The 25,597-nt window shown below is 39.7% G+C and overlaps 1 protein-coding gene across 1 annotated transcript; it reads left to right on the forward strand.

The window, feature by feature from the left end:
• The first annotated feature begins 6 nt into the window (after positions 1 to 6).
• On the forward strand, positions 7 to 24,608 carry LOC138945352 (nuclear protein AMMECR1-like). Its single transcript, XM_070316780.1, has 5 exons — positions 7 to 268; positions 2,497 to 2,607; positions 5,378 to 5,492; positions 7,558 to 7,648; positions 11,530 to 24,608. Exons 1-5 carry the CDS (start codon positions 54 to 56, stop codon positions 11,694 to 11,696), a joined length of 699 nt encoding a protein of 232 aa, XP_070172881.1. The 5' UTR covers positions 7 to 53; the 3' UTR covers positions 11,697 to 24,608.
• The last annotated feature ends 989 nt before the right edge of the window (positions 24,609 to 25,597 follow it).

The raw sequence follows: 25,597 nt of genomic DNA on the forward strand, positions 1-25,597 counted from the left end.
TGGTTGTCCAATCACGCGAGAGTTGAGTGGGAAGTGCGGGGGGCACTTCGAAGATGGCTGCCAGCTGTTGTGGTGTGAAGAAACAAAAGCTTAACAACTCTCTCCCGTCGATATGTTGCAATGGATCATCTGTTCATCCAAACTTTCACAAAACATCATATACCGTGGCCATTCCGGATATGTGTTTTTTCTGCTTCGATGTCCTCCATAGTCATTTATTCAGTTATGATCTCGGGAAGGTAACACCCCGATTCACCAACGAGCCATAGTGAGTATAGCCCATTGGCCTCAACTGAGGATTTTTAATGTGACCTATTTATGAGGTTTTTACCCAAATCAATAAATTCTTAGATTTTTCTTATGTGGATTATTATGTATCATTTCTAAAGTGTGATTTTTTGCGTCACTGATGTTAAATTTCTTTATCCTTGAAGGCTAACCATGTGGTCACTTTTCTTTGTGGGCAAGTCCACTTCTACCTAAAGGGGGGTTCTTTGTAATGTTTACATATTTCCATGTAAGGTTGGGGTCTCGGAATCCTCGTTTTGTTTGAAATAACAAGCCTTTTCGACCCCTCAAAGAAGTATTTGCGGACATTTTTAGACCGAAGTTTACACCTCGTATACCTGGTAGACGACCTAGTGGCCACAACATTAACTTCAAAACAGGAAATCCACACAGTAACTAAGCATTCCCATTGATCCTCAGTTCCCGGCCCGTTGTGTAAGAAAATGCTGATTTTTCACAAAGAATTTCCTGCTGTGAGAGTGACTTGCAAACTAGACCCTACCATACATTTATGTCGCTAAAAGCTGACCTTTTGGGGGGCAAGCCAAATAGCCACACGAATAACCTGAACTGTAGCCAAACAAAGGAAGGTCAGGGAAGCTGTGTGTCCAGTTATGTGTAGGGGGAAGTAGGGTATTTTGCTGAGCTGTGGTGCATAGCCTTTGTTCTAAAATTAGACATGGCTCAGATGAAGTCACTTGGGTTGGCCTATTTTTGTTCATCCAACTTCATGCTTTGCATGACTAATGAGGAAACATACCCACAAGCTATGGTCAATACATTATAAAATAAATGTGATAATTTTGCCGTTGTTTACATGATGTTTTGTAAGCTATAGTAACAGTAACACATTGCTGTACATTTTGCTGCTAAAAGGAAGACTGAGTAGGATCAACACATGCACACATTCACAATCTTCTAGCAGTAGAAAGTTAATTTTCTTGGTTTTGATTTTACCAAAGCAGAAGGTCTTTGTGTCATAAGGACTGGGTGGCCGAGTGGTAACGCACTTGCGCTCGGAAGCGAGAGGTTGCGTGTTCGACCCTGGGTCAGGCCGCAATTTTCTCCCCCCTTTCCTAACCTAGGTGGTGGGTTCAAGTGCTAGTCTTTCGGATGAGACGAAAAACCGAGGTCCCTTCGTGTACACTACATTGGGGTGTGCACGTTAAAGATCCCACGATTGACAAAAGGGTCTTTCCTGGCAAAATTGTATAGACATAGATAAAAATGTCCACCAAATACCCGTTTGACTTGGAATAAAGGCCGTGAAAGGTGAATGCTCGCCTAATAGGCTACTGAGCTTTACTGGCCGATGTGAATGCGTTATATATTGTGTGTAAAAAATGTCTGTTTGTCTGTCTGTCTGTAAAAAATTCCATTTCAAACGGCAGAAATTAATATGTAAGCGCCTAGGGCTATATCTAGATTAGGCGCATAAAAATGATCACAATGATAATAATAATAATAAAGAAAATGTTCTGACATACACCAACACTCTTGGATGACTAATGGTTTCAAAATAAAATGATGCCCCCCCCCCCTCTCCACACATAATGTACAGAGGAGATGCTATACTTTGTGCTGCAGTGCAGACTCGGAAAACCACACACCTACATTGCTGATTTGCATGTCTCAGTCCTTGTCTATATGTCGTTGTCAATAGATACATGTATGTATACATTGTAATGATCAGTTGTCCATTGTACAGTGTTAATGGAGTTACTGTTAGTGTTAACTATTACTAGTACTAATGTTGTTCCCATACTCAGAGGACATATAACTTGGTCAGTTGAACCTGGATTGAAAACATGTATAGGTCCAACTGTTCTTGCTTTGTCTGCTTAGTAGGAAAATTGATAGTCAGAAGACCTCCTGCATGTCAAAACTATAATTTGATGGACGACCAGCCAGAGTTCAGATATAAAAAGTGACTGAAGACAGAGGCATGAAAACAACACTTGGTTAGGGTTATTTCCAAATGCCCCTAACTTGTTTGGACCAAATTTAGTCAATGTCCTGTAAACGTAAATGGTTGGGTTTAAACATATGGTGAAACAGAATTTGTAATACACGTAGAGATAGGCAAAGAACACAGGATCTTACTCTTAGTTCCACACATAATGCTGGTAATAAACGCTAGTATCTTGTCTGTATTTTTTTTAATTCCTTGCTCCTTAGTCTTAGAATAATGCCATTTTTTTCTTTTAGTCCACTGTTTGTAACATGGAAGATGGGACGTGACCGGCGGTTGCGAGGTTGTATCGGGACGTTCTCTCCAACCAATCTTCAAAACGGCCTCAAGGAGTATGCTGTCACAAGGTGAGAATACACATCAGCTGCATTAGTTTCTGGTACAGTGGAACACCCTTTTAAGACCCCCCCCCCCCCCCCCCCGATTTTATGACTCCCTCCTTTTTAAGGCCTGATTCTCTTAGATTTTTGAAGGTCGTTAAAAGGGGGGTTCCATTTGTATTTTACCATTAAACTCCCTGCAGTTCTTTCTCTTTGATTTCAATCAACTGTGATCAATGGATTTACAGGCAATTTTTGTTCAGTTAGAGATATATCAGAATACTGTACATATTTTCGATAAGGGAATGGGTAAAATGAGCAGCGCATAACACTAGAGAGTATGACACCTAAGAATGTCATTACTTACTACAGTCGAACCTGCCGTTGCAACCACTCCTCGAAAGCGACCACCTGCCCACAACGACCATCCCAAGGATCCCAGACAAGTTTTTCTTCAAATTTCAATATTATTCAACTTTTCAATTCCAAAGCTTTCGTATAACAACCACTTTTGAACGATCGCTTGGGTGGTTGTTATTATAAACAAGTTTGACTGTAATTTGGAGAGAAAAAACCTGCTGTATGCAGTTATTGTTGTCTTTGATGCCCTATTTTCTGAGACGCGGACTGGGTTGTTCACCTGCGATCATTATCTTGTTACAATGAGTTCGAACAAGTTTTTTTGACAAAAGAAAAGCATTTGACAGCTTCTATGAGGAAACCTGTGAGATAGTCGACACCACCAGCGCCAATGACGACGTCTTTGGAGCAAGCATTATAGCTCCTACTGCCATTGCATCGATCTTCTCTCCCGAATACATGTGTAAGTGCTTGTTTGGATCTTTAAATAAATTGCCCTGATTTTTGACAGTAGCTTAACTCAAAGAGACCTTACGTTGTTAAATCTAATTTTATAAGTGCTTTCGTGACCATTTGAAGAAAATAAAAGGGTCGATAGTGGCTTGCTTCATACTGGATTTCTTACAAAGGTCACTGCTACATAACAATTACTGTTCACACAATCACAGTGAAGTTCAGACAATTTTAAGGTTCTCAGTTTTGACCTAAAATCATGGGGCTGGATGCTAGCTAATAAATTTGTGACTTGGTTAGAAGAGTTCTTTTGATGTAAACATTTTTTGTTTTCAGGCACCAGGGATATAACATTATAACACTGAAGATCAAGGATTCAGGAACCCCCCTGACTACAGCCTTGATCGATATCTGCAGCTGGATAATCAGAACTTGTCAGACCGTTAGGCTGTTGTGGTGTAGACTGTAATGTTCTCTCAGCTTCAAAGAAACAACCAAGCATCTCATCATTCCTGTTGTGACTTACCAACGCAGACGTTGGAAGACATGGTGCGGGGGCCAGAGGGAAGAAATGCAGACAAGGGCTGAATCCATTGGAACGAATACCTTTGTTTCAAGTATACAGGAAATGTTGGATTAGCTTTCTTAAGTGAACATTTTAGAATTCATTTGCAGTTTGAAAGCGGACAGGTGTGAGCAGCTGTATAGGGGGGGGGGGGGGGGGGGGGGGGGGGGGGCAGCAGACAGATGTAAACAGAAATTTCAATAACAAAAGGCCGGTACAGACTATATATGACAATGGACATCACATGTGTATCTTTATTGTGTGCTATTTTGTGTTTTCCTTGTGTGTTATGTGTGCTCTTTACTCCAGTGACAAAAATGAAAACATTTGTGAAGCCATGTCCTTTTGTTCAAAAGGAATACTGTAATTTGTTTGTGAACTCTTAACATTGAAAATGGTGCTGGCAAAAGATGACATTTCTTGATTTTTCCCTCTGTCTGAATGTTGAGTGAATGAAAAATGGGCGATTAAAATCTTTTTTTAGGCCTAAAAAAAAAAATAGGTGTGGTTACGGTAACCCGACCTACCCTATTTTTTAGGGGCCGACCCTATAACTTTTTATTACATTTGTCAAAAAAACCACCACAAAAACAAAGAAAACGAGTGCAGAAAACGCAATGAAAGCGAAAGCGCCCGAGTCGCACACTTATTTCCCTGTCAAGTAGGTTTAATTTGTACACATTAGAAAAAAAGTTTAAAAAAAAAAGTGATTGCCTACCTTCCCACCCTATTTTTTTTGGCTATGTTACCGTAACCACACCTAATTTTTTTTTTTGGCCTTAGTATGGTTGTGCATGCGACATTAGGCTAATATGATGCATACAGGATGAAAATAGTAAGAACTGTTTAGAGTTAAAAGACCAAGTGGAAGGATGGTCTTATCCCATGTAAAATCCTGACCAGATTGGAGACAGTGAGCCAAAGTTTTACACAGGACAGGCTGTGCCTTTAATTAAACTAAAGACCCAAAATGACAAAAGATCAAATTGGCGGGCCACTGTAGTCTTTGCACCTGCCTGTGGGCAGACTTCTGTTTAGGCAGAACAAAATGTTTGTTTAACAGTTAGGGTACGAAGGTTGTGGCAACCTTTTTTACATTTTAATTCAGTCGTTGAGTAGATTTTGTTATTTCTTTTGTACAAAGACTTGTCTTTGGTGAGAACTCGTGCCAGATGTGTCCTTTGGAAGTTATAGAGGGTTAGCTTCCCTTCTGAACACTGAACATTCCTTTCCTTCTTTTTTTCTTCTTTTTTATTAAAAACGTTTTTTGAAGGGTGAAAAGAAATTCTATGGGTGGGAGGAAAAACAAGGGTTGGGGGGAGAACCAAAAACTGTGGATGTTGGATTTACGCCTTGGCTTCCTCGAAGTGCAACAGTGTGTAATGACTATAACAGATTGTGATGTCATTGTGTTTGCAGTGCCATGAAGGACAGCCGCTTCGACCCCATCACCAAGGAGGAGTTCTCCAAACTTCACTGCTCCGTCTCCATCCTCACACACTTCGAAGAGGCCCGCGACTACCTGGACTGGGAGGTAAACACACTGATAAACACACTGACAGACACACTCACAAACACACTGACATGTTTCACAAACTTCATTGCTCTGTCTCTATCCTCGCACACTTAGAAGAGGCCTGTGACTACCTTGACTGGTAGGTAAACACACTGACAAACACACTGGCATGTTTCGGCAGCTTAGGGGGCGGGGGTGGAGAGATTCTTCTTCTTCGTTCATTGGCTGAAACTCCCACGTCACATGTTTTTTGCACTTGTGGGTTTTAACATGTATGCCGTTTTTGAGTCACTTGAGAAAAAGTGACTCTATGTAATCGGTCAGTGTTAGTCTGTCCGGCCGGCCGTCCGGCCGTCCGTCCGGCCGGCCGTCCGTAGACACCACCTTAACGTTGGACTTTTCTCGGAAACTATCAAAGCGATCGGGCTCATATTTTGTTTAGTCGTGACCTCCAATGACCTCTACACTTTAACGATGGTTTCGTTGACCTTTGACCTTTTTCAAGGTCACAGGTCAGCGTCAAAGGAAAAATTAGACATTTTATATCTTTGACAAAGTTCATCGGATGTGATTGAAACTTTGTAGGATTATTCTTTACATCAAAGTATTTACATCTGTAGCCTTTTACGAACGTTATCAGAAAAACAAGGGAGATAACTAGCCTTTTCTGTTCGGCAACACACAACTTAACGTTGGGCTTTTCTCGGAAACTATAAAAGTGACCGGGCTCAAATTTTATGTGAACGTGACTCATTGTGTTGTGAATAGCAATTTCTTCCTGTCCATCTGATGCCTCATATAATATTCAGAACTGCGAAAGTGACTCGATCGAGCGTTTGCTCTTCTTGTTTACCCTGTCATTTGGGCAGCCATACGCCATTTTGGGGGACCGATAGATTCATTCTGTTAAACTTTAAATGCTCACTACGTTTGCCCCCCTGTCCAAGACACACTAATAACCACACTACCGGGGATGTCGCATACTGAAATTTATTTGAAGTTGCCATTCGTATTGCTAGCATTTTGGCAGAGCTGTTAAACTTTTTCACATGGGGGTAGCTCAGTTGGTAGAGCATTGGACTTGTGATCCGCAGGTCACAGGTTTGAATCCGGGTCGGAAACGAGTCCACTTTGTGTGCAGACTCAGAGATGGTATCAATGTCCAACCCCATGTTGCCACTTTGGCACGTAGAATACCTCAGTCCTTCTGCCATAAGTGCAGGTGGCTGATCACACCTCAACACTCTCACACATGGGTAGCGAGAATCTTGTTGCTGCTAGCTTTCCACTGGGAGAAAGTGATTCAAATTTCCCAGCGATCGGATAATGAAAATGAAAGGTGAAGCTAAGCACTGCCTGAAGCTTTAAAGAAATTGCTGCAACTTGTACAGCCTTTTTGTTATGGCTACCTCAAAAGCTTTGCAAATACAGATGCCTGTGGTGTCATTTATTTATTTTATTTATTTTTTATTTATTTACGAGGATTTATATCGCGCACGTATCTCACCACACAAGGCGACTCAAGGCGCATGTTACCTATTAATGCCGTGTGAGATGGAATTTTTTACACAATATATCACGCATTCACATCGGCCAGTAGATCAACAGCCTATAGGCGCTGCATCCACCTTTCACGGCCTATTATTCCAGGTCACACGGGTATTTTGGTGGACATTTTTATCTACGCCTATACAATTTTGCCAGGAAAGACCCTTTTGTCAATCGTGGAATCTTTAACATGCATACCCCAATGTAGTGTACACGAAGGGACCTCGGTTTATCGTCTCATCCGAAAGACTAGCACTTGAACCCACCACCTAGGTTAGGAAAGGGGGGAGAAAATTGCTAACGCCCTGACCCAGGGTCGAACTCGCAACCTCTCGCTTCCGAGCGCAAGTGCATTACCACTCGGCCACCCAGTCCCATTGTCATAACAATGTATCATCAGATGTTGAGGTTAGAGGAAACTCATCAGTTATTTTAAATTATTTGCACATCTCTGTGTTTTAATCAGTGACTTTGGCATTATGATTTTGGTCTTTGCTGTCATTTCATCTGTATTTTTGTGTCTTTTTTTTCCTAGGTCGGTGGGAATGGAATTCGTATCGAGTTCGTCAACGAGAAAGGTCACAAGAAAACCGCCACCTACCTGCCAGAAGTTGCCACAGAACAAGGTAAGCCATTGGTTTTGACTCAATCTTTCTTATATGATTTTTGTATGAAGTGGCATTGGCTACTATTAGTAGTGTTACTGTTAGTATTACTTTTCATGTGGAAAATGTCTATAATTTTGCTGGCTGAGTAAGTACATTTGTTAATCCAAGCATCCTCTATTGGATTGGTCCAGGCCACATTTTGTTAACAGAATTGATGTGACTGTACAGCTATGGTAGTGTGTAAACATTATCATGCTATGAATAGACCTGTTTACCCATACGATTTCGCCGTATTTTGTACGCAAAGTTGCCAAGGATACGACCAATACGTTTGGAGAGAAAAAAATATGACGATCGTAGAAAATATCAAGGAAGAAGAAGAAGAAGAAATCGAAAGTAGGTTGCCAAACCTGTTCTCGCAATAGCCAAGTGGATAAAATCCAGCTTTGACGATTGGTCAATGTAATCACGTGATATGACGAGATTTTATCTGCCGCCATTGTTGTCGTCGAGTCCAGCACGTTGACGAAAATGTCGAAGCGAAAAGCAGTAACGCCTAAAAGTTCCACTTCTGAAAACGGACAATGTTATTGCTGCCCTTGAAGCAATAGCTCATGAACGTTTCTTGTGAGTTGCAAAATACTCTCAATATTTTGAAAATACGCTGAATCTCGGTGAAAAGTATACCAAAGTCAAAGTGTGGGTAAACAGGTCTGTATGTATTCATGTAATCATTGATAACTTGACACAGCAGAGAATGACAGTTGACACTGGAAGAAAAGGTCTTATTTGTGGTATAATTTTTCATCAATGCCTCTTCAAGCTTTTGCTAACTCTCTCTGTTCCTCGTTTCTCTCTCCTTCTGTCTTTCTGTCTGTCTGTTGCTCTCTCTCTCTCTCTCTCTCTCTCTCTCTCTCTCTCTCTCTCTCTCTCTCTCTCTCTCTCTCTCTCTCTCTCTCTCTCTCTCTCTCTCTTTTGTTTGTTTGTTAGTCGTATGTGCGTTGGTTTTTTGTTTTTTGCTGTTGTTTTTACATTTAGTCAAGTTTTGACTAAATGTTTTAACATAGAGGAGGGAATCGAGACGAGGGTCGTGGTGTATGTGTGTGTGTGTGTCTGTCTGTCTGTCTGTGTGTGTGTGTAGAGCGATTCAGACTAAACTACTGGACCGATCTTTATGAAATTTTACATGAGAGTTCCTGGGTATGATATCCTCAGACGTTTTTTTCTTTTTTTTTATAAATGTCTTTGATGACGTCATATCCGGCTTTTCGTGAAAGTTGAGGCGGCACTGTCACGCTCTCATTTTTCAACCAAATTGGTTGAAATTTTGGTCAAGTAATCTCCGACGAAGCCGGGACTTCGGTATTGCATTTCAGCTTGGTGGCTTAAAAATTAATTAATGACTTTGGTCATTAAAAATCTGAAAATTGTAATTGTACAAAAAAAAATTTTTTATAAAACGATCCAAATTTACGTTCATCTTATTCTCCATCATTTTCTGATTCCAAAAACATATAAATATGTTATATTTGGATTAAAAACAAGCTCTGAAAATTAAAAATATAAAAATTATGATCAAAATTAAATTTTAGAAATCAATTTAAAAACACTTTCATCTTATTCCTTGTCGGTTCCTGATTCCAAAAACATATAGATATGATATGTTTGGATTGAAAACACGCTCAGAAAGTTAAAACGAAGAGAGGTACAGAAAAGCGTGCTATCCTTCTCAGCGCAACTACTACCCCGCTCTTCTTGTCAATTTCACTGCCTTTGCCATGAGCGGTGGACTGACGATGCTACGAGTATACGGTCTGGCTGCGTTGCATTGCGTTCAGTTTCATTCTGTGAGTTCGACAGCTACTTGACTAAATGTTGTATTTTCGCCTTACGCGACTTGTTTTACTTTTGTTTTTTTCCATTACCTCTCTTCTTTATTGTGGTCTTTCTAACTTTCTCCGCATTCATTTTTGTTTACATTTTATATTGGTTGCATTTAGAATTTTGTATCTATCAATTCGTTCCATTTGTGTGCTTCTTTAGTGGATATTATAAGTTTAGTATTTGTTTAAGGACAGGTTGTTAGACAAGGCAGTTCGCCGCAGTGTGCCTTAAACCTTTATCCTTGTAAAATAAAGTTTGTTCGTTCGTTTGTTCTCTCTCTCTCTCTCTCTCTCTCTCTCTCTCTCTCTCTCTCTCTCTCTCTCTCTCTCTCTCTCTCTCTCTCTCTCTCTCTCTCTCTCTCTCTCTATTTTTTCTTGTTTTTTTGTTTTGTTTCTATCAATCACCCCAGGGCTTAGTTTAAATTCAGAGTTTCTGTCCATGTTTATTGATGGCATTGTCTCAACTGTCACTACACTTAAACTTGTGATGATTTGTCGTGGGAAGTTTAATACAGAGAATTATGGTCATGGTCACCAAGACTATGGATATATCTCTTGTGACTCTGCCTCAGATTGTTAAAAAAATCATGTTTTCTTAACTTATTCTTATCCTTTTTGTCGCAACTTGCTGCCTTTGCATCTAGCCTGCCCAGTGCAGGTTGAAACCCAGCCAGGGATATCACCTGTAGATTATGCGCCACCAAATATTCTTGGGATTTGCTCCGGACCTTACAGCTGCAGCCTACCACCAATGAGGAGAACAGGATAGTTCTGCATTTTGTTGCTGTTCTAATGGAAACCAATAAATGGCCAACTACCAGTACTTCCACCTCCTACAAGGGCCATTCTGGGAGAGCTTATGCTGTCAGCTATTCTAGGAATCTACTGTTTGCATGGGGATGAGAGAATGCAGATGGTTCAATGAAACATCACCAGGTTTTCCTTGGGAGTACCTATTAATAACAGCTGCTGTTTTGACACTGCATTTCCCCTCCACTGCAAGCTATGCGGCAGAAAGGAAGACCTGGAGAAGACACCATCATTCGTCTTGCCGTCCGGCCTGACAATATAAGTGTTATCGACAAGAAGGAGAAGACACTTATCAAATTGACTCTGTGATAGCTCCCAAGTTTAGGCAACTCAATATGGTAAATCTACCTTCGGACAGATTCAGAGAAAGTCTAGGACATATCTTCTCTGGCGTCTTCCCCAGAATTCACCTGCCAACATGGATGCATTTCAGCCCGTATTGGGAGTGAGTGCCTTAAATTGGATGCAATAAGTATTAACTTTCTTTTATATTGCAGGGGTTGCGCTGATTACAGAATTGTGCATAAAGATATAATTTTTCAGGTGCCATACACATTAGCCATTTTCTGCTAAAAATTATGTCTTGTTTTGCGTCAACTTACGGAAATCAATAAATTTCAGCGCGACTCCTGTGTTGGAAGAGCAGAGATAATCTGTTGCAGGAAAAGAGCCTTGTTTATAATTAACATTAACTGCATACCATTATTTTTCTCTTGGCATATTTGTTGCGCTCATGATGCATTGTACAAAGCTTTTCTAATAGAATATGCTGCCAGGGTCAAGGATTAAGGGACAGGTAAACGGTCACTCTGAGTGAGTGGCCTTTCTTTTCAGGTGTTTGATCAAGCTGAAGCATGTCTGGAAGACAGTTCTGCCAACTCGCGGATTTTAGGCATTGTTAAAGATTAAAAAATAATGACTCCTTATTGAGGTCCCAAGATTGCAACAAAAAAATGTTTTTCAATATGCTTGTCTTAGTTTTGTCAATTTGTGTGTTTTTGTTTTACAATTTCAAGTAAATTATTTTCTGGAAAAGATCAGGGCAGGTTTTGAGCAAAGATTCTGGAACAGGATTCTTCTTCTGCTGAAGGATCATTCCATCTAGCTCATGAAGCTATGGTCCGTCTTACAGATCGGTGTTTGTGTTATGCAGGTAAACCAGAATTGTTGGACTAAACCAAATGTTTGCTTTCCTTCTTTGTTCAGGTTGGGACCGCATTCAAACCATAGACTCTTTACTTCGAAAAGGCGGTTTTAAAGGACCAATCACACCGGATGTGCGCAAGACTATACGACTGACTCGCTATCGCAGTGAGAAAATCACTGTGGGCTATAGTGACTACGTAGCTCAGAAGACCAATGGCCACGCATGATGATTGTGGACCGCAGTCTCCGGATGGGCAGCAGTTTCCATTTTCCGTCTTCTCCAGTTTTTTTCCCCTTCGTCTTTTTTTTGTCCCCGACTTCTCAGAGCTTGCAGCTGATTGAATGTGAATTGTGATTGTGTGACAGAAGGCAGTCAGTTTTATGTGTGACAGAAGGCAGTCAGTTTTATGTGCAACTTCTAGCCTTTTCCATCTTGATTAAATGTGTTTGTGTGAGAAATGCCAATGGCCTTCATTTTTGTGTGTAACTTGTCCTCAGCTTTTCTGTTGGATTGAATGTGAGTGTTCGACAAATGACAGTAATTTGTGTGTGCAACTTGTCCCAGCCTTTCCCTATTTTATTGGGTGTGATTGGATTGAATGTGAATTGTGATTGTGTGACAGAGGGCAGTCAGTTTTATGTGCAACTTCTTCTCGCCTTTTCCGTTTTGAATGGGTGTGTTTGTGTGAAAAATGGCAGTAAATTTTGTGTGCAACTTGTGCTAGCCTTATTCCCTTCTTTGTTGGGTGTGATTGTGTGACGTATTTGAGACATCTCTGTGTGCAACTTCCCTTAGCCTTAAAGCCTTTGTTAAACAGTGGTACCTGCGATGAAAGGACACCCCTGGGACCAGCCAAGTGTCCCTACATGGCAGGTGGCCTTGCATGAGAAGAAAACTTTTGTTTAATCAATTGAAAGGGATAAAACAGTGTCCTTTCTTGGGAGGTCATCAGGGAGGCCTCACATCACAGGTACCACTGTGGAATTATTATTCTGTTGGGATTGGGTTGGGGTGGTTGTGTTGGTGAGATTGATACTAAAATCGAATGACAAATACTGTGGTACAGTGGAACCCCCCTTTTAAGACTCCTCAATTTAAGGCCTCCCCCTCTTTTTTAGACCTCAGATTTTCTGTTCATAATCTCTGAAAATGTACCTCCTTTTTAAGACCCCCTGCGGGTTAGGGGGAAGAATTTACCCGATGCTCCCCAGCATGTCGTAAGAGGCGACTAACGGATTCTGTTTCTCTTTTTACCCTTGTTAAGTGTTTCTTGTATAGAATATAGTCCATTGTAAAGATTTTCGTCAAGCAGTATGTAAGAAATGTTAAGTCCTTTGTACTGGAAACTTGCATTCTCCCAGTAAGGTAATACATTGTACTACGTTGCAAGCCCCTGGAGCAAATTTTTGATTAGTGCTTTTGTGAACAAGAAACAATTGACAAGTGGCTCTATCCCATCTCCCCCCCTTTCCCCGTCGCGATATAACCTTCGTGGTTGAAAACGACGTTAAACACCAAATAAAGAAAGAACTCCTTTTTAAGTTTCCGTCCCTTTCAAGACCTAAGTTGGTCCGACTTGTGGAGGGGGTTCCGCTGTAGCGGTTGTTTAATCAACCATGTATTATTGAATTTATTCAAGCCTTCGTAGTCATCTTACCATGCCACAGTGGAACCCCCCTTTTAAGACCCCCAATTTAAGACTTCCTCCGTTTTAAGACCTTAGTTTTTCAGATTTACTATTCATATTCTCTGTAAATGTACCCCCGTTTTAAGACTCCCTCCTTTTTAAGACCTGTTTTTTTCTCAGCTTTTTGGAGGTCTTAAAAGGGGAGTTCCACTGTACGCATTTTCATAAGTGTGACTTGTTTTGAGGTAAAAACTGTATGATGTTTACATGTTTCAGTTGCTATGAAAGTTATCATTAATTAGATTCACACTTTCTTGATAGGAAGCAGGGGTACTGTTGTAGACTCCAGCATAATAATATTATCTCTTACCTTTGGATTTTTTTGAATTTTTTTTTTTACTATATGCTGTTTGGTTTTTGCATTTTTTTGTGCTGGTTTACTTTATTCTTTTAAATACTGTTGAACATTTTGGCACTATTTATGTGAAAAGATGTCTCTTATTGACATTATTTTATGCTTTTTGAATTGTTTTACGCCTGATTTTATATTCAAAGGAGATGGGCAACAAACAGGATAGTGGCATTTTTTGGGTAACTAATTTTGTCTTCATACCTCCGTTTGATTCAACACATATTGGAAATAAAGTAGACCAAAATACGAAAAAAAAACTTCAGATGGCGCCTCTTTGCAGTGTACTTTTATTTCCCTGTGCCCAGTGAAAACAAACGCTTTTTTTTCACATCACATTAATTTGATCTCAGTTTGGACTCAAGGAACAATTTCTCTTTTGCTGTATTTCCATTTTCTGCCGTAGCTCACAAAGCTTCAAAAGGCGTTTCTATGCGTGATATGGAAAACTTATGCCATTATTGGCAGAATTTGTTTTCTCTTTTTTTTAAACTATTATGCAGGGGTGCTTTGGTGTTTAAAGGGAGGTTCCCTGTTCGTGCATCAGGATCTAGAAACCAAACCAGCAAATTGTTCATAATAGTCGAGCATATATGCTACTGTATTTGTTGCGTTTAAAAACAAAAATTTATAATTTTATAGTTTTTGGCTCACGTAAGTGTAGCCTATGCGATTGTAACTTTGTCTGTCTGTGCGTTTGTGCGTGTGTGTGTGTGTGTGTTTGTGCGTGTGTATGTCTGTGGTAGAAACTTTAACATTTCGTCATTTGAAGACGTCACATTATGGCGTAAGAGGGTTAGACGTCACGCGAAGGAATTACTGAAAGTCTCGGTTTTGAGCGGGCCGAGACTAGTTGGAAGGCAAGAGTTATCTTTTTCTTTTCATGTCTTGGCGTCTCAAATCTTATTAGTCAGAAAGCGCATGCACGTAGTCTCGACCAGCGCGTGGTGTGCTTCTTTCTGAGTACTTTACGTCACAAATTGTACTTTACGTACTTGATGATGACGTAAGTTAATTGTATGTGTTCTATTTCGTTGACTGAGCACGGCCGGGACCAGTTGGCGTGAGCGCTGGGATTTCTAGTTTCATTCGACATCAATGCATCGCAGTATGAAATAATACAGGTAGGAGGTTAGTTCTTGTACTTTGGGTCAACCAAAGTCGATAAATGCATTCTTCCCTATGGTATTGAGTCTGATTTCGTCGTCCATCTTGAATCGAAAAGCACTCTTCTTACAAAAAAAACCAACTTCGTTGCGAGCTACGGCGAAGCTTCGCATGTGGAAAACTTGAGAAGCGATGTTGGGGTCAAAGTACCACGCCGTAGCTGCGGGTTTTTGGTATTAAGACTTTGCGAAGCTTCGTGTAGTGAGTTTGTGTTACTGTTTGTCTATTTCTTGAAGGCTTCGCCTCTTGTTTAATTTATTTTGGTGTTAATTTGATGTGGTTTTTGGTTCTATTTTATTTATTTTTAATCTTGTTTTCCATGTTATATTGTTTTATTTTAATTTTCTTGCTATGTTGGGGTGGGTGTGTTTTTTTTTTTAAAGAAGAAGATCATGTTTATTGTCCATAATAGTCTGTATGAAAATGTGTTAGATTTTTTATTTTTTTATTTTATTTTATACTTCTACGTTATATGCTAGCAAATTTTATTTTCCCACATTGTGCAGTCTTATATAGGGCAGCAATCAAACATCAGACCTGATGGTAATAACATATTCTGTGGGACCTTTTGCTTTTAGCTTATGTTAATTGTTTACTAAACGGTGGAAGGAAAATTATTAAATGAGATCTGCAAGTAGTAGGTATACCTCTTTATCCTGTGTAGACCATCTTGTGAATCAAAAAAGATTCATCCATGCTTTCACCCAGGAGAAAAATTCCTTCCACTTGGACATATACCAGAAATTGACAGCCTGGCTGCTTTTTGTGCAAAGTGGAATTTTTTTCTTTTATATTGTTTAATATATATATATATATATATTTTTTTTTTTTTTTTTTTTTTTTTTTTTTGCTGAATGAATGAATCCAAAGTCAATCTGCAGAATTATATTAGCAAAATATTCCCACTCTGCACAGAAAGCAGCCATGCTATTGATTTTTAGTACATGTTCAAACTGGAGGATGCTCTTATCCCTTGAGGTTGGTGGTGGTTTTACATGATCGTTTACACAGGAAGAAAAGTATCTTTTCATGTAGAATTCAAGGGACCATTGCTGTAGCCATGACAATGCAGTGTTGCTTTTGTCATCTTCAGCCTTCAGTTCACAACCGCATGCATCATGCTTTACTTTGCTGTTGATCTAGATGCAGACTTAACCTGTTCCTGATTGTTATTTTTGAAACTGTGGGGTTTTTTTTGTTGAGAGTGCTGATCTTGCCTTGAAAATGCTAACGGGAACCGAGGGGAAAAAATGGCATGTTTGTCTTTTTGTCAAAATTTTGTTATATATTTTTTTTCAATTTGTAAAAGAAATCTTGATATTTATATTGCGTATTTTACCTTTTCTGAGTTTTCTTCGCACTACTAAATGCAAGTTTACAGCTGGGTTTTGTTTGTTTAACACAAGGTAGCAACATAACTGAACGTTCAGGTCATATTTTTTAGCACTCTTAACCTTACCTCAGTAAGATTTACCAGAAGAATATCTTGCTAATTTTCAAATGCGTGACAGATTGTGAAATTGTTGACTGCTTAGTGATCTGTGTGTTTTTGTGAGACAGTGGAAAGTTTTTGCCAATTGTCGTGAAACTGAGAGAGTGTAAAAACATGGGTTTGAAGCCTTACCATTCTGGATTTTCATCAGTTTTATCTTTCACCTATGTTTGTGTGTCCGAGGCAGTGTAGAGTTTTTGCCAGTTGTTGTGAAACTGAGACGATAAAAACTTGGGTTTGAACTCGTTTCATTCTGAAATGTCATCCGTTTTAACCACTTTTCTCCTGCTGCCCTGGGGACTGCCCATAACTTGTGCTGACTGAAATGGATTCTATGAAACATGCGCGTGTGTCGCTGGCTTCATTTTCAACACGATGGGTGAATGTTAAAATGGAGATTTTCTGTTTTTATGCATGCACCTACTCTTTCTGACTTATCTAGCTTCTCTGGCGTAGATTTGTACCATTATAATCATTATTTTTTTTCTCTCCATTACTGTGTGTGCGTGTGTCTTTGGTAATACCGTACACTTTAGCCTTTGCTCTTCTACTGAATAATCTTTTCTCTGGTGTGTCGGTGGTTTGTGGATAACGGTTTCGTGTAGTGGGTACGTGTAATGAGTGGTTGGCTCACGTTAAATGAGTGTGACATGTTGTTTGTTATTGATGTTTTTCTCAACTGTGACTGAATCAAAAGTTGTGGTACTCCTGGATCCTTTCTTTTAAATTCAGGTATGAGATTGAGATATAAATGGATACTGTTGACTGGTAGATAGAGATTTAAATGGATACTGTTGACTGGTACAGTGGAACTCCACCCCCCGCGGGTTAGGGGGAAGAATTTACCCGATGCTCCCCAGCATGTCGTAAGAGGCGACTAACGGATTCTGTTTCTCCTTTTACCCTTGTTAAGTGTTTCTTGTATAGAATATAGTCAATGTTTGTAAAGATTTTAGTCAAGCAGTATGTAAGAAATGTTAAGTCCTTTGTACTGGAAACTTGCATTCTCCCAGTAAGGTAATATAATTGTACTACGTTGCAAGCCCCTGGAGCAATTTTTTGATTAGTGCTTTTGTGAACAAGAAACAATTAACAAGTGGCTCTATCCCATCTCCCCCCCCTTTCCCCGTCGCGATATAACCTTCGTGGTTGAAAACGACGTTAAACACCAAATAAAGAAAGAAAGTGGGACTGATCCCCGTTTAAGACCTCCACAAATCTGAGAAAATCAGGTCTGAAAAACGGGGAAGTCTAAAATGGAGGTACATTTACCGAGGTAATGAACAGAATGTCTAAGAAAGCAGGGTCTTAAAATGGAGGAAATCTTAAATTGGGGGGTCTTAAAAGGGGGGTTCCACTGTACAACTATGGCGACGAATAGAGGTGCGATGGAGATTTCAAGGTTTGATTATTGTAACTGTTTTGGATTTTACAATATTGCTTATCTTTTTTTGTACAGTTTGACAGGAGAAGTTGAGTGCACATATTCTTGCTTAAGACTGTGTACATAAAGAAAGAGGGGCATTTAGTGGGGTCAGAAAAAGGGCGTAACATCTTGGTAACCAATGAAAATTATACCATTTTTTTCCAGCTTCTTTTAGGGAATAAGTGAGAAGAGGCTGACGTGAGGCAGTGATGAAATCATAATTGCACCATTAATGTGTCTTAATTAATAGGCTACTTTGTTGATTGAAGGCTAATAGCTGCTTGTATCTTATGTGCACAAAGAAAAAAAAATAGGGGGTTAGGGGGTGCAGGGTAAAATAATTGTCTTGAACAAATTCACAAGTCCCTTGCTTAATGTTGTAATGTAACAAGCATTTAACAGTTGTAGTATGACTAGTGATCTTTGTTTTTTGTCTAGCGTAGTAGTGACTACTGTTTCTATAGGATTTTAATTTGATAAGTCAGCAAAATCGACCTTGCTTTTCATGTCGGAGGAGAACAACAAATGTAGAATTAATTTCTACAAGACTTATCTCAGGGTCAATTGATATCACATGGCATGTATCATCGTGTTTTGTTCACTGTTGAATATGATTCATTGTTTGTTCGTCATTGTCTTTGGGTAAACTGCATTGGTGGTTGTATACCTGACACACTTTTTCAATACCTTTTAATCTTTGGGTAAACTGAATTGGTGGTTGTAAACCAAATGACACTTTTTCTTCTTCTTCTTCTTCTTCTTCGTTCATGGGCTTAGACTCCCACATTCACTCATGTTTTTAGCACGAGTGGATTTTTACGTGAATGACCGTTTTTACCCCGCCACTCTGGCAACATACGCCGAGGAGGCATGCAGGGTATTTTCGTGTTTCTATAACCCACCGAACTCTGACATGGATTACAGGATCTTTTCCGTGCGCACTTGGTCTTGTGCTTGCATGTACACATGAAGGGGGTTAAGTCACTAGCAGGTCTGCACATAAGTTGACCTGGGAGATCGGAAAAATCTCCACTCTAGTCTTAACCCACTAGGCGGCAGCGACCGGGATTCGAACTCACAATCTCCTGATTAGGAGGCTGATGTCTTACTACCACGCCACTGCGCCAGTCTTGAAACTTTTCAATAATGCGCAACCTTTTAATCTTTGGTGACATAGAATGTCAAACTGTAGCTGGTTTAAAAATCTTCTTTTTATTGCGGGTTTGGAATTGGAATCTTCTACGTTTTCAAATTGAGGTTGTATGTCCTTGCGGCAAAGCTCAAATGATAAGGGCTTTTGTTTAAATGTATCAAGTCATTTCGAAGTGTTTGTGTCAGAGCTGATGTTTAGGGGGACATCGTTTGTCTTTTAATGCATCGAGGTTAGGGCGTTCAAACAGGGCAAACTTAATTCAACCCAGAGAGCTTTTCATACAGTGTTACACAATATTTCTTTCACTGGCTTTGAAAGCTTCAGAATTTCTGTGAGATGTGCTTAAAACATGAGATTTCAAATCATTTGCATTGGACGTTACACCTTCTTCAGCATAGCTTTGACTCATCATCTTTCAAAATTCCCGCATAGTGTCCTACTGTGCTTGTAATGGCAGCATACGCCTGGGGGGAAAAACTTCGGATCTGAAATGAGTAAGCCAATCACTTTCAAGGTACATGACTGTGTTTAAAAGCACACTCCTTCCCATAAAAAAAGGTTGGCTCACCATCTCAGATCTAGCCCGGTGTTTACATGGGATAAGACCGTCCCTCCACTTGGTCACACACTAAAAACAAGTCGCGTAAGGCGAAAATACAACATTTAGTCAAGCTGTCGAACTCACAGAATGAAACTGAACGCACTGCAATTTGTCAGCAAGACCGTATACTCGTAGCATCGTCAGTCCACCACTAATGTGGCAAAGGCAGTGAAATTGACAAGAAGAGCGGGGTAGTAGTTGCGCTGAGAAGGATAGCACGCTTTTCTGTACCTCTCTTCGTTTTAACTTTCTGAGCGTGTTTTTAATCCAAACATATCATATCTATATGTTTTTGGAATCAGGAACCGACAAGGAATACGATGAAATAGTTTTTAAATCGATTTCGGAAATTTAATTTTGATCATAATTTTTATATTTTTAATTTTCAGAGATTGTTTTTAATCCAATTATAACATATGTACAAGTTTTTGGAATCAGAAAATGACGAAGAATAAGATGAAATTGTTTTTGGATCGTTTAATAAAAAAATGATTTTAATTACAAGTTTCCGATTTTTAATGACCAAACTCACTCGTTAGTTTTTAAGCCACCAAGCTGAAATGCAATACCAAACCCCGGCCTTCGTCGAAGATTGCTTGGCCAAAATTTCAATCAATTTAATTGAAAAATGAGGGTGTGACAGTGCCGCCTCAACTTTTACAAAAAACCGGATATGACGTCATCGAAGGTATTTATCATACCCAGGAACTCTCATGTCAAATTTCATAAAGATATGCCCAGTAGTTTAGTCTGAATCGCTCTACACACACACACACACACACAGACAGACAGACAGACAGACAGACAGACAGACAGATATACACCACGACCCTCGTCTCGATTCCCCCCTCTATGTTAAAACATTTAGTCAAAACTTGACTAAATGTAATGAATAGCCTGCGTGCTCTCTGTGCGCACTGGATTGTTTTTAATGAAATAATTTTGTTGAAGCCACTGGTGGCTTTTTAAGAAGTAAATTCATAAAAGATTCCAACTCACCACAGCAAGCAGTACTGTACCCCCCGCGGGTTAGGGGGAAGAATTTACCCGATGCTCCCCAGCATGTCGTAAGAGGCGACTAACGGATTCTGTTTCTCCTTTTACCCTTGTTAAGTGTTTCTTGTATAGAATATAGTCAATGTTTGTAAAGATTTTAGTCAAGCAGTATCATATGTAAGAAATGTTAAGTCCTTTGTACTGGAAACTTGCATTCTCCCAGTATTCTCCTACTGGTGGCTTTTTCAGAAGTTAATTCATAAAAGATTCCAACTCACCACAACAAGCAGTACTGTCAGGACTTTGATTTTTGGCGTGTGCCCAAGTGGAGGGCTGATGTTGTCCCATGTAAATGCCTGGCCAGATCATGGCGAGTCAACCTGTTTTCACGAGAAGGAGTATGCCTTTAATCGATTATGTTCAGCACCACACACGTTGAGTTTTCTGCATGGGATAAGAACATCTTTCAATTTAATAGACATGTGCTAAAATTCAACAGCCTGGCTTGTTACCTGTGCAGAGTCGGAGAGTTTTGCTGCATTAATTTCACAACTGACATTTAATTTGATCTGTGAAATACATGTACATTCAACAAAAATGCACATATTGTGCAGAAAGCTGCCAGACTGGGGATTTTTGGAATGTATCCAAAGTGGAAGGATGATGCTATCTCATGTAAAAGCCTGGGCAGGTTTGTGGGGCCGGGTAGCTCAGTTGGTAGAGCACTGGACTTGTGATCCTAAGGTCGCAGGTTCGAATCCGGGCCGGGACGGACCTGGATCAACTTTATGTGCGGACCCAGAGATGGTATCCATCTCCCTCCCCCGTGTCACCAATGTGGCACGTAAAAGACCTGGGTCATTCTGCCATAAGTGCAGGTGGGTGATTACACCTAAACACGCATACACCTGGGTAGCGCGACTCTGTTGCTGCTAGCTTTCCACTGGGAGCGACCCAAATTTCCCAGCGATGGGACAATAAAGTAAGGAAAATGAAATGCCAAATGGTGTAAATGATTGGCTTCATGGGAAGGACTGTACCTCTGACTGACTTTTTTGTCAGAATGTGTTGAGAAGTAGCTTGAAGTACTGACATTGTGAGCTTCAGTCATATTGAAAGCGGACTCCTAGAAACCATCTTTACCATCATGTGTTTGTTTGTTCGTTCATGGGCTGAAACTCCCACGGCTTTTACGTGTATGATCGTTTTTACCCCGCCATTTAGGCAGCCATACGCCGCTTGCGGAGGAAGCATGCTGGGTATTTTCGTGTGTCTATAACCCACCGAACTCTGACATGGATTACAGGATCTTTTTCGTGCGCACTTGGTCTTGTGCTTGCGTGTACACACGGGGGTGTTCGGACACCGAGGAGAGTCTGCACACAAAGTTGACTCTGAGAAATAAATCTCTCGCCGAACGTGGGGACAAACTCACGCTGACAGCGGCCAACTGGATACAAATCCAGTGCGCTACCGACTGAGCTACATCCCCGCCCTCATCCCATCATGTGTGATTCTCATGAAACGACCGATGAAGTATTGGTCAAATCTGTTCCTATTACTTAGCCTTCAGCTCTCAATTCTGTCGATAGTCAGTCATATCTATCTATGTACATGAGTGTGAACAGGTGTTTGAAATTAGCAGCACTTTTGATTGTGTCCCCTGCAAAGAGTACTTGGGTGTTTCTGATAGCTTGCTAGAAATCTGCATCAAACTTGGCACATCATCAACTACAGTTATTCATAATTCATGACATCTTTTGAGGCAAAAAATCACTTGTGTAAATGTTTGATGTGTCAATAGTAAAAAAAAAAAAAGGTAGTCTGACCCATGATTGACTTGTGACTTTTGTGAAAACAGATCTTGCATGCACACTGTTTGGTTTCACAACTTTATGATGATACACTTTGGTGGCCTTTTAATTGCATGAAGGTGTCTCTACACATAAAGCAAACCCCCTTTTTTGCAATTTTTGGTAGGTGTGGTTGTGCATTGTTTTATAAATTTCCACGGAACGAATTTGGAATCACCAACATTTTTGCATTTCACATTATTATTGCTTTTCTGTGACACTGCTGTTAGCTCTTCAGTACATTATCTGATTGCACGTAATATATGAATATTTGTTGATGTGTGAGAAAATTATGATTATTCACGTTTGTATTATTTCAGTTGAAAATTTCCCCCAGCGGGTTAGGGGGAAGAATTTACCCGATGCTCCCCAGCATGTCGTAAGAGGCGACTAACGGATTCTGTTTCTCCTTTTACCCTTGTTAAGTGTTTTTTTGTATAGAATATAGCCAATTTTTGTAAAGAGTTTAGTCAAGCAGTATGTAAGAAATGTTAAGTCCTTTGTACTGGAAACTTGCATTCTCCCAGAAAGGTAATATATTGTACTACGTTGCAGGCCCCTGGAGCAATTTGTTGATTAGTGCTTTTGTGAACAAGAAACAATTGACAAGTGGCTCTATCCCCTCTCCCCCCTTTCCCCGTGGCAATATAACCTTCGTGGTTAAAAACGACGTTAAACACCAAATAAAGAAAGAAAGAAAGTTGAAAATTGTTACTTTGATTAAGTAAACATGTACTTTGTGTATCCTTGTTTTGCAAACATCTGCCTATTTTTGGTTTGTCTCATTCTACTCATAGCTTGCAGTGACATTCATTTTTGTTTTCTTTGCATTCTACAAAATTATTGTGCCAGTATCTCTCTATAAACTTGTTACAGTGAGTGTGCCCTCCTCAGCTATCACACACTAATATGATCTATCACACAGTATGGCATTTATTTGCTGGGAAGCTGCTCACTGCAAGCAGAGGAATTGAGTTTTTTGCACATTAATGTCAAACATCTTGTCATCAGAAACCAACATGCATGAACAAAGGTCATGTCGTTTGCTCTGGTCAAAGGTTTAACTGTTAAAGCTTACACCAGTTTCTGAGAAAACACAATCTGAACAAAGGTCATGTCATTTGCTCAGGTCAAAGGTTTTAACTATTAAAGCTTTCACCAGTTTCTGAGAAAAACACTATCTATATTTTATGTAAATATCAGATATGTGTTGCACGCAATCAGAAACAAATACAACGAAAAGATATAGTATTAAACATTTAATTATCAGAAACAAATGTTAAACACACGAAACTGTGAACCATGTGTGTACTTGAGAGTTGTAAACATCAAGTCTTGTGAAACTAAGAGCAAAAAAAGAAAATTATGAACAGAACAATGCGTTCCTTGACAATTTCTATTGTAGACTTGTTTTGACATTTGTCCACCTTACACAAGATAAATCACATATGAATGTATTGCTTGCACTTATTATTTTGGAAACATTTTTCCGCTTGTTTTTTCTCATTGCATGTATTCACAAATCACACTAGATCAGCAAGTTTGTAAGTGGTGATTATCTGTTGAACTGTCGGACATTATCATCATTAAATCCTGAACGGGTGTCATATGTCATATATTGTGTGTATAACTTTAAAGGGTCCAGTAAGAATGAGTAAACACGAATTACAAATAATTTGATAAACCCACAGTACTGTTTTTTTGTGGGCTACGGAAAAGCTCCCACTGTGTGATTTATGCTTTTGTTCTAACATCGTCAATCTAAGTGTCCTTGTTCGCAATGCCTGTATCCAAAACTATTCGGATACAACTGCAGAACTGTTCTGTTTATTCGCTTTCATGAGCACTGTCCCATGCATGTAAATGCAAACATCTTGCATCACTTTCAGCATCTGCATTCAAAAACAGCTTCCATCGCAGGTAAGTGAATTCCAACATTTCTCGCATCACAGACATATGGATGATTAAACATCGCTCTCATCTTGTAAACGGGATTTTTTCAATTGAAAACCAGCCATTTTGAAGTCCCTGAAAAATTTTCATGTTCATGACACCATCAAGAAAATGCCTGGACAGAGACACGCGGGATGTGTGCTGTGGTCATTTCATTTGTGAAGACGATGTTATCCAAATGTGTTTTTTATTGCGTGTGTGTGTCTGCGCAAAGATGATGTGAAACCAAGATCAAATTCACCAGTCTCACTAGATCATTTGACATAAACGTGGCACAGTGTATTTCGAATATCAGAATGAGTGTTATCTTGAAGCGATTTTGATGTGAATGTTTCAAGTCACTGTACCATCTGACATGGTTGTACTCTTCATAAAGTGTTAATATTTGGTCGTGTCATTATGTTGTACAACATCAAGTTGATGTTCATGTAGTAGAGGCAATAAATATATATTTCAGCTCAGCATTTTGTTCCACTGTGTGTGTGTGTGTGTTAATGTATGTGAGTTTGTGTGGGTGTGTGTGTTAATGTATGTGAGTTTGTGTGTAATTTGTTACTTTGTGAGTATGTGTGTGTGTGTTAATGTATGTGAGTTTGTGTGTTTGTTACTTTGTGAGTGAGTGTGTGTGTGTGATATGATCCCTAAATTCTTAAAAAGATGTATAATAATAATAATAATAATAATGGACATTTGCTATAGCACATAATCATAATGCTCAATGCGCTTGTATGTATGTGTGTGTGTGTGTGTGTGTGACTTTGTGTGTGTGTGTGTTACATTGTGAGTGTGTGTGTGTGTGTGTTACTTTGTGAGTGCACTGTTGTTTTTTTTTTACTTTTTAGTAAAATGTGTGTGCTGAAGAGAGTGAGAAAGAAAGCTTTTTTTTAGAGAAGAGTCCATGTTATGAGAAAATAATGCAAATGTTACTTCTACTTCATTGGCATATGCTGGAAAACCAAAACCAATACATGAACATTTCTGGTGAGCTGCACATGGTTGACTTATTCCTTTGTCTTTTAAAACAAAAATCATGAAAGTTTGACAACTGAACAAACTAGTATGCTCTCAAGGAAATTCGTTTTAAAATGTAGGCCTTTATAACCACACACACAAACACACACACACACACACACACACACACACACACACACACACAGCAAGGGCGGATCTGGGGGGGGTTACACGGGTTACGTAACCCCCCCCACCCCCCACAAAAAGAGGTAATTTATTGGCTCAGGATGCACCAGATAGCTCTATTTTGCTTCTTTGGATAAAAAAAATTTCTGGGGGGGCATGCCCCCGGACCCCCCTAGAGGCTTAGGCGCCTTCGGCGCCGTCAACTTGTATCTTCGCAGTCATTTTGTAACCCCCCCCCCCCCCCTCCAAAGTGAATAGATGATCCGCCCTTGCACACAATGACATTACGCGTATATATATGCGATCCACTGAG

Source organism: Littorina saxatilis, linkage group LG13 (genome assembly GCF_037325665.1).
Source record: "Littorina saxatilis isolate snail1 linkage group LG13, US_GU_Lsax_2.0, whole genome shotgun sequence".
In the NCBI taxonomy this organism is placed as follows: domain Eukaryota; kingdom Metazoa; phylum Mollusca; class Gastropoda; order Littorinimorpha; family Littorinidae; genus Littorina; species Littorina saxatilis.

Bases quoted from the DNA above. Each gene is read 5' to 3' on its own strand.
- LOC138945352 (XM_070316780.1), top strand. From the start codon at position 54: ATGGCTGCCAGCTGTTGTGGTGTGAAGAAACAAAAGCTTAACAACTCT. The intron at 5,493-7,557 runs GTAAACACACTG...TTTTTTTCCTAG, and splicing joins GCGACTACCTGGACTGGGAG to GTCGGTGGGAATGGAATTCG. The intron at 7,649-11,529 runs GTAAGCCATTGG...TTCTTTGTTCAG, and splicing joins AGAAGTTGCCACAGAACAAG to GTTGGGACCGCATTCAAACC.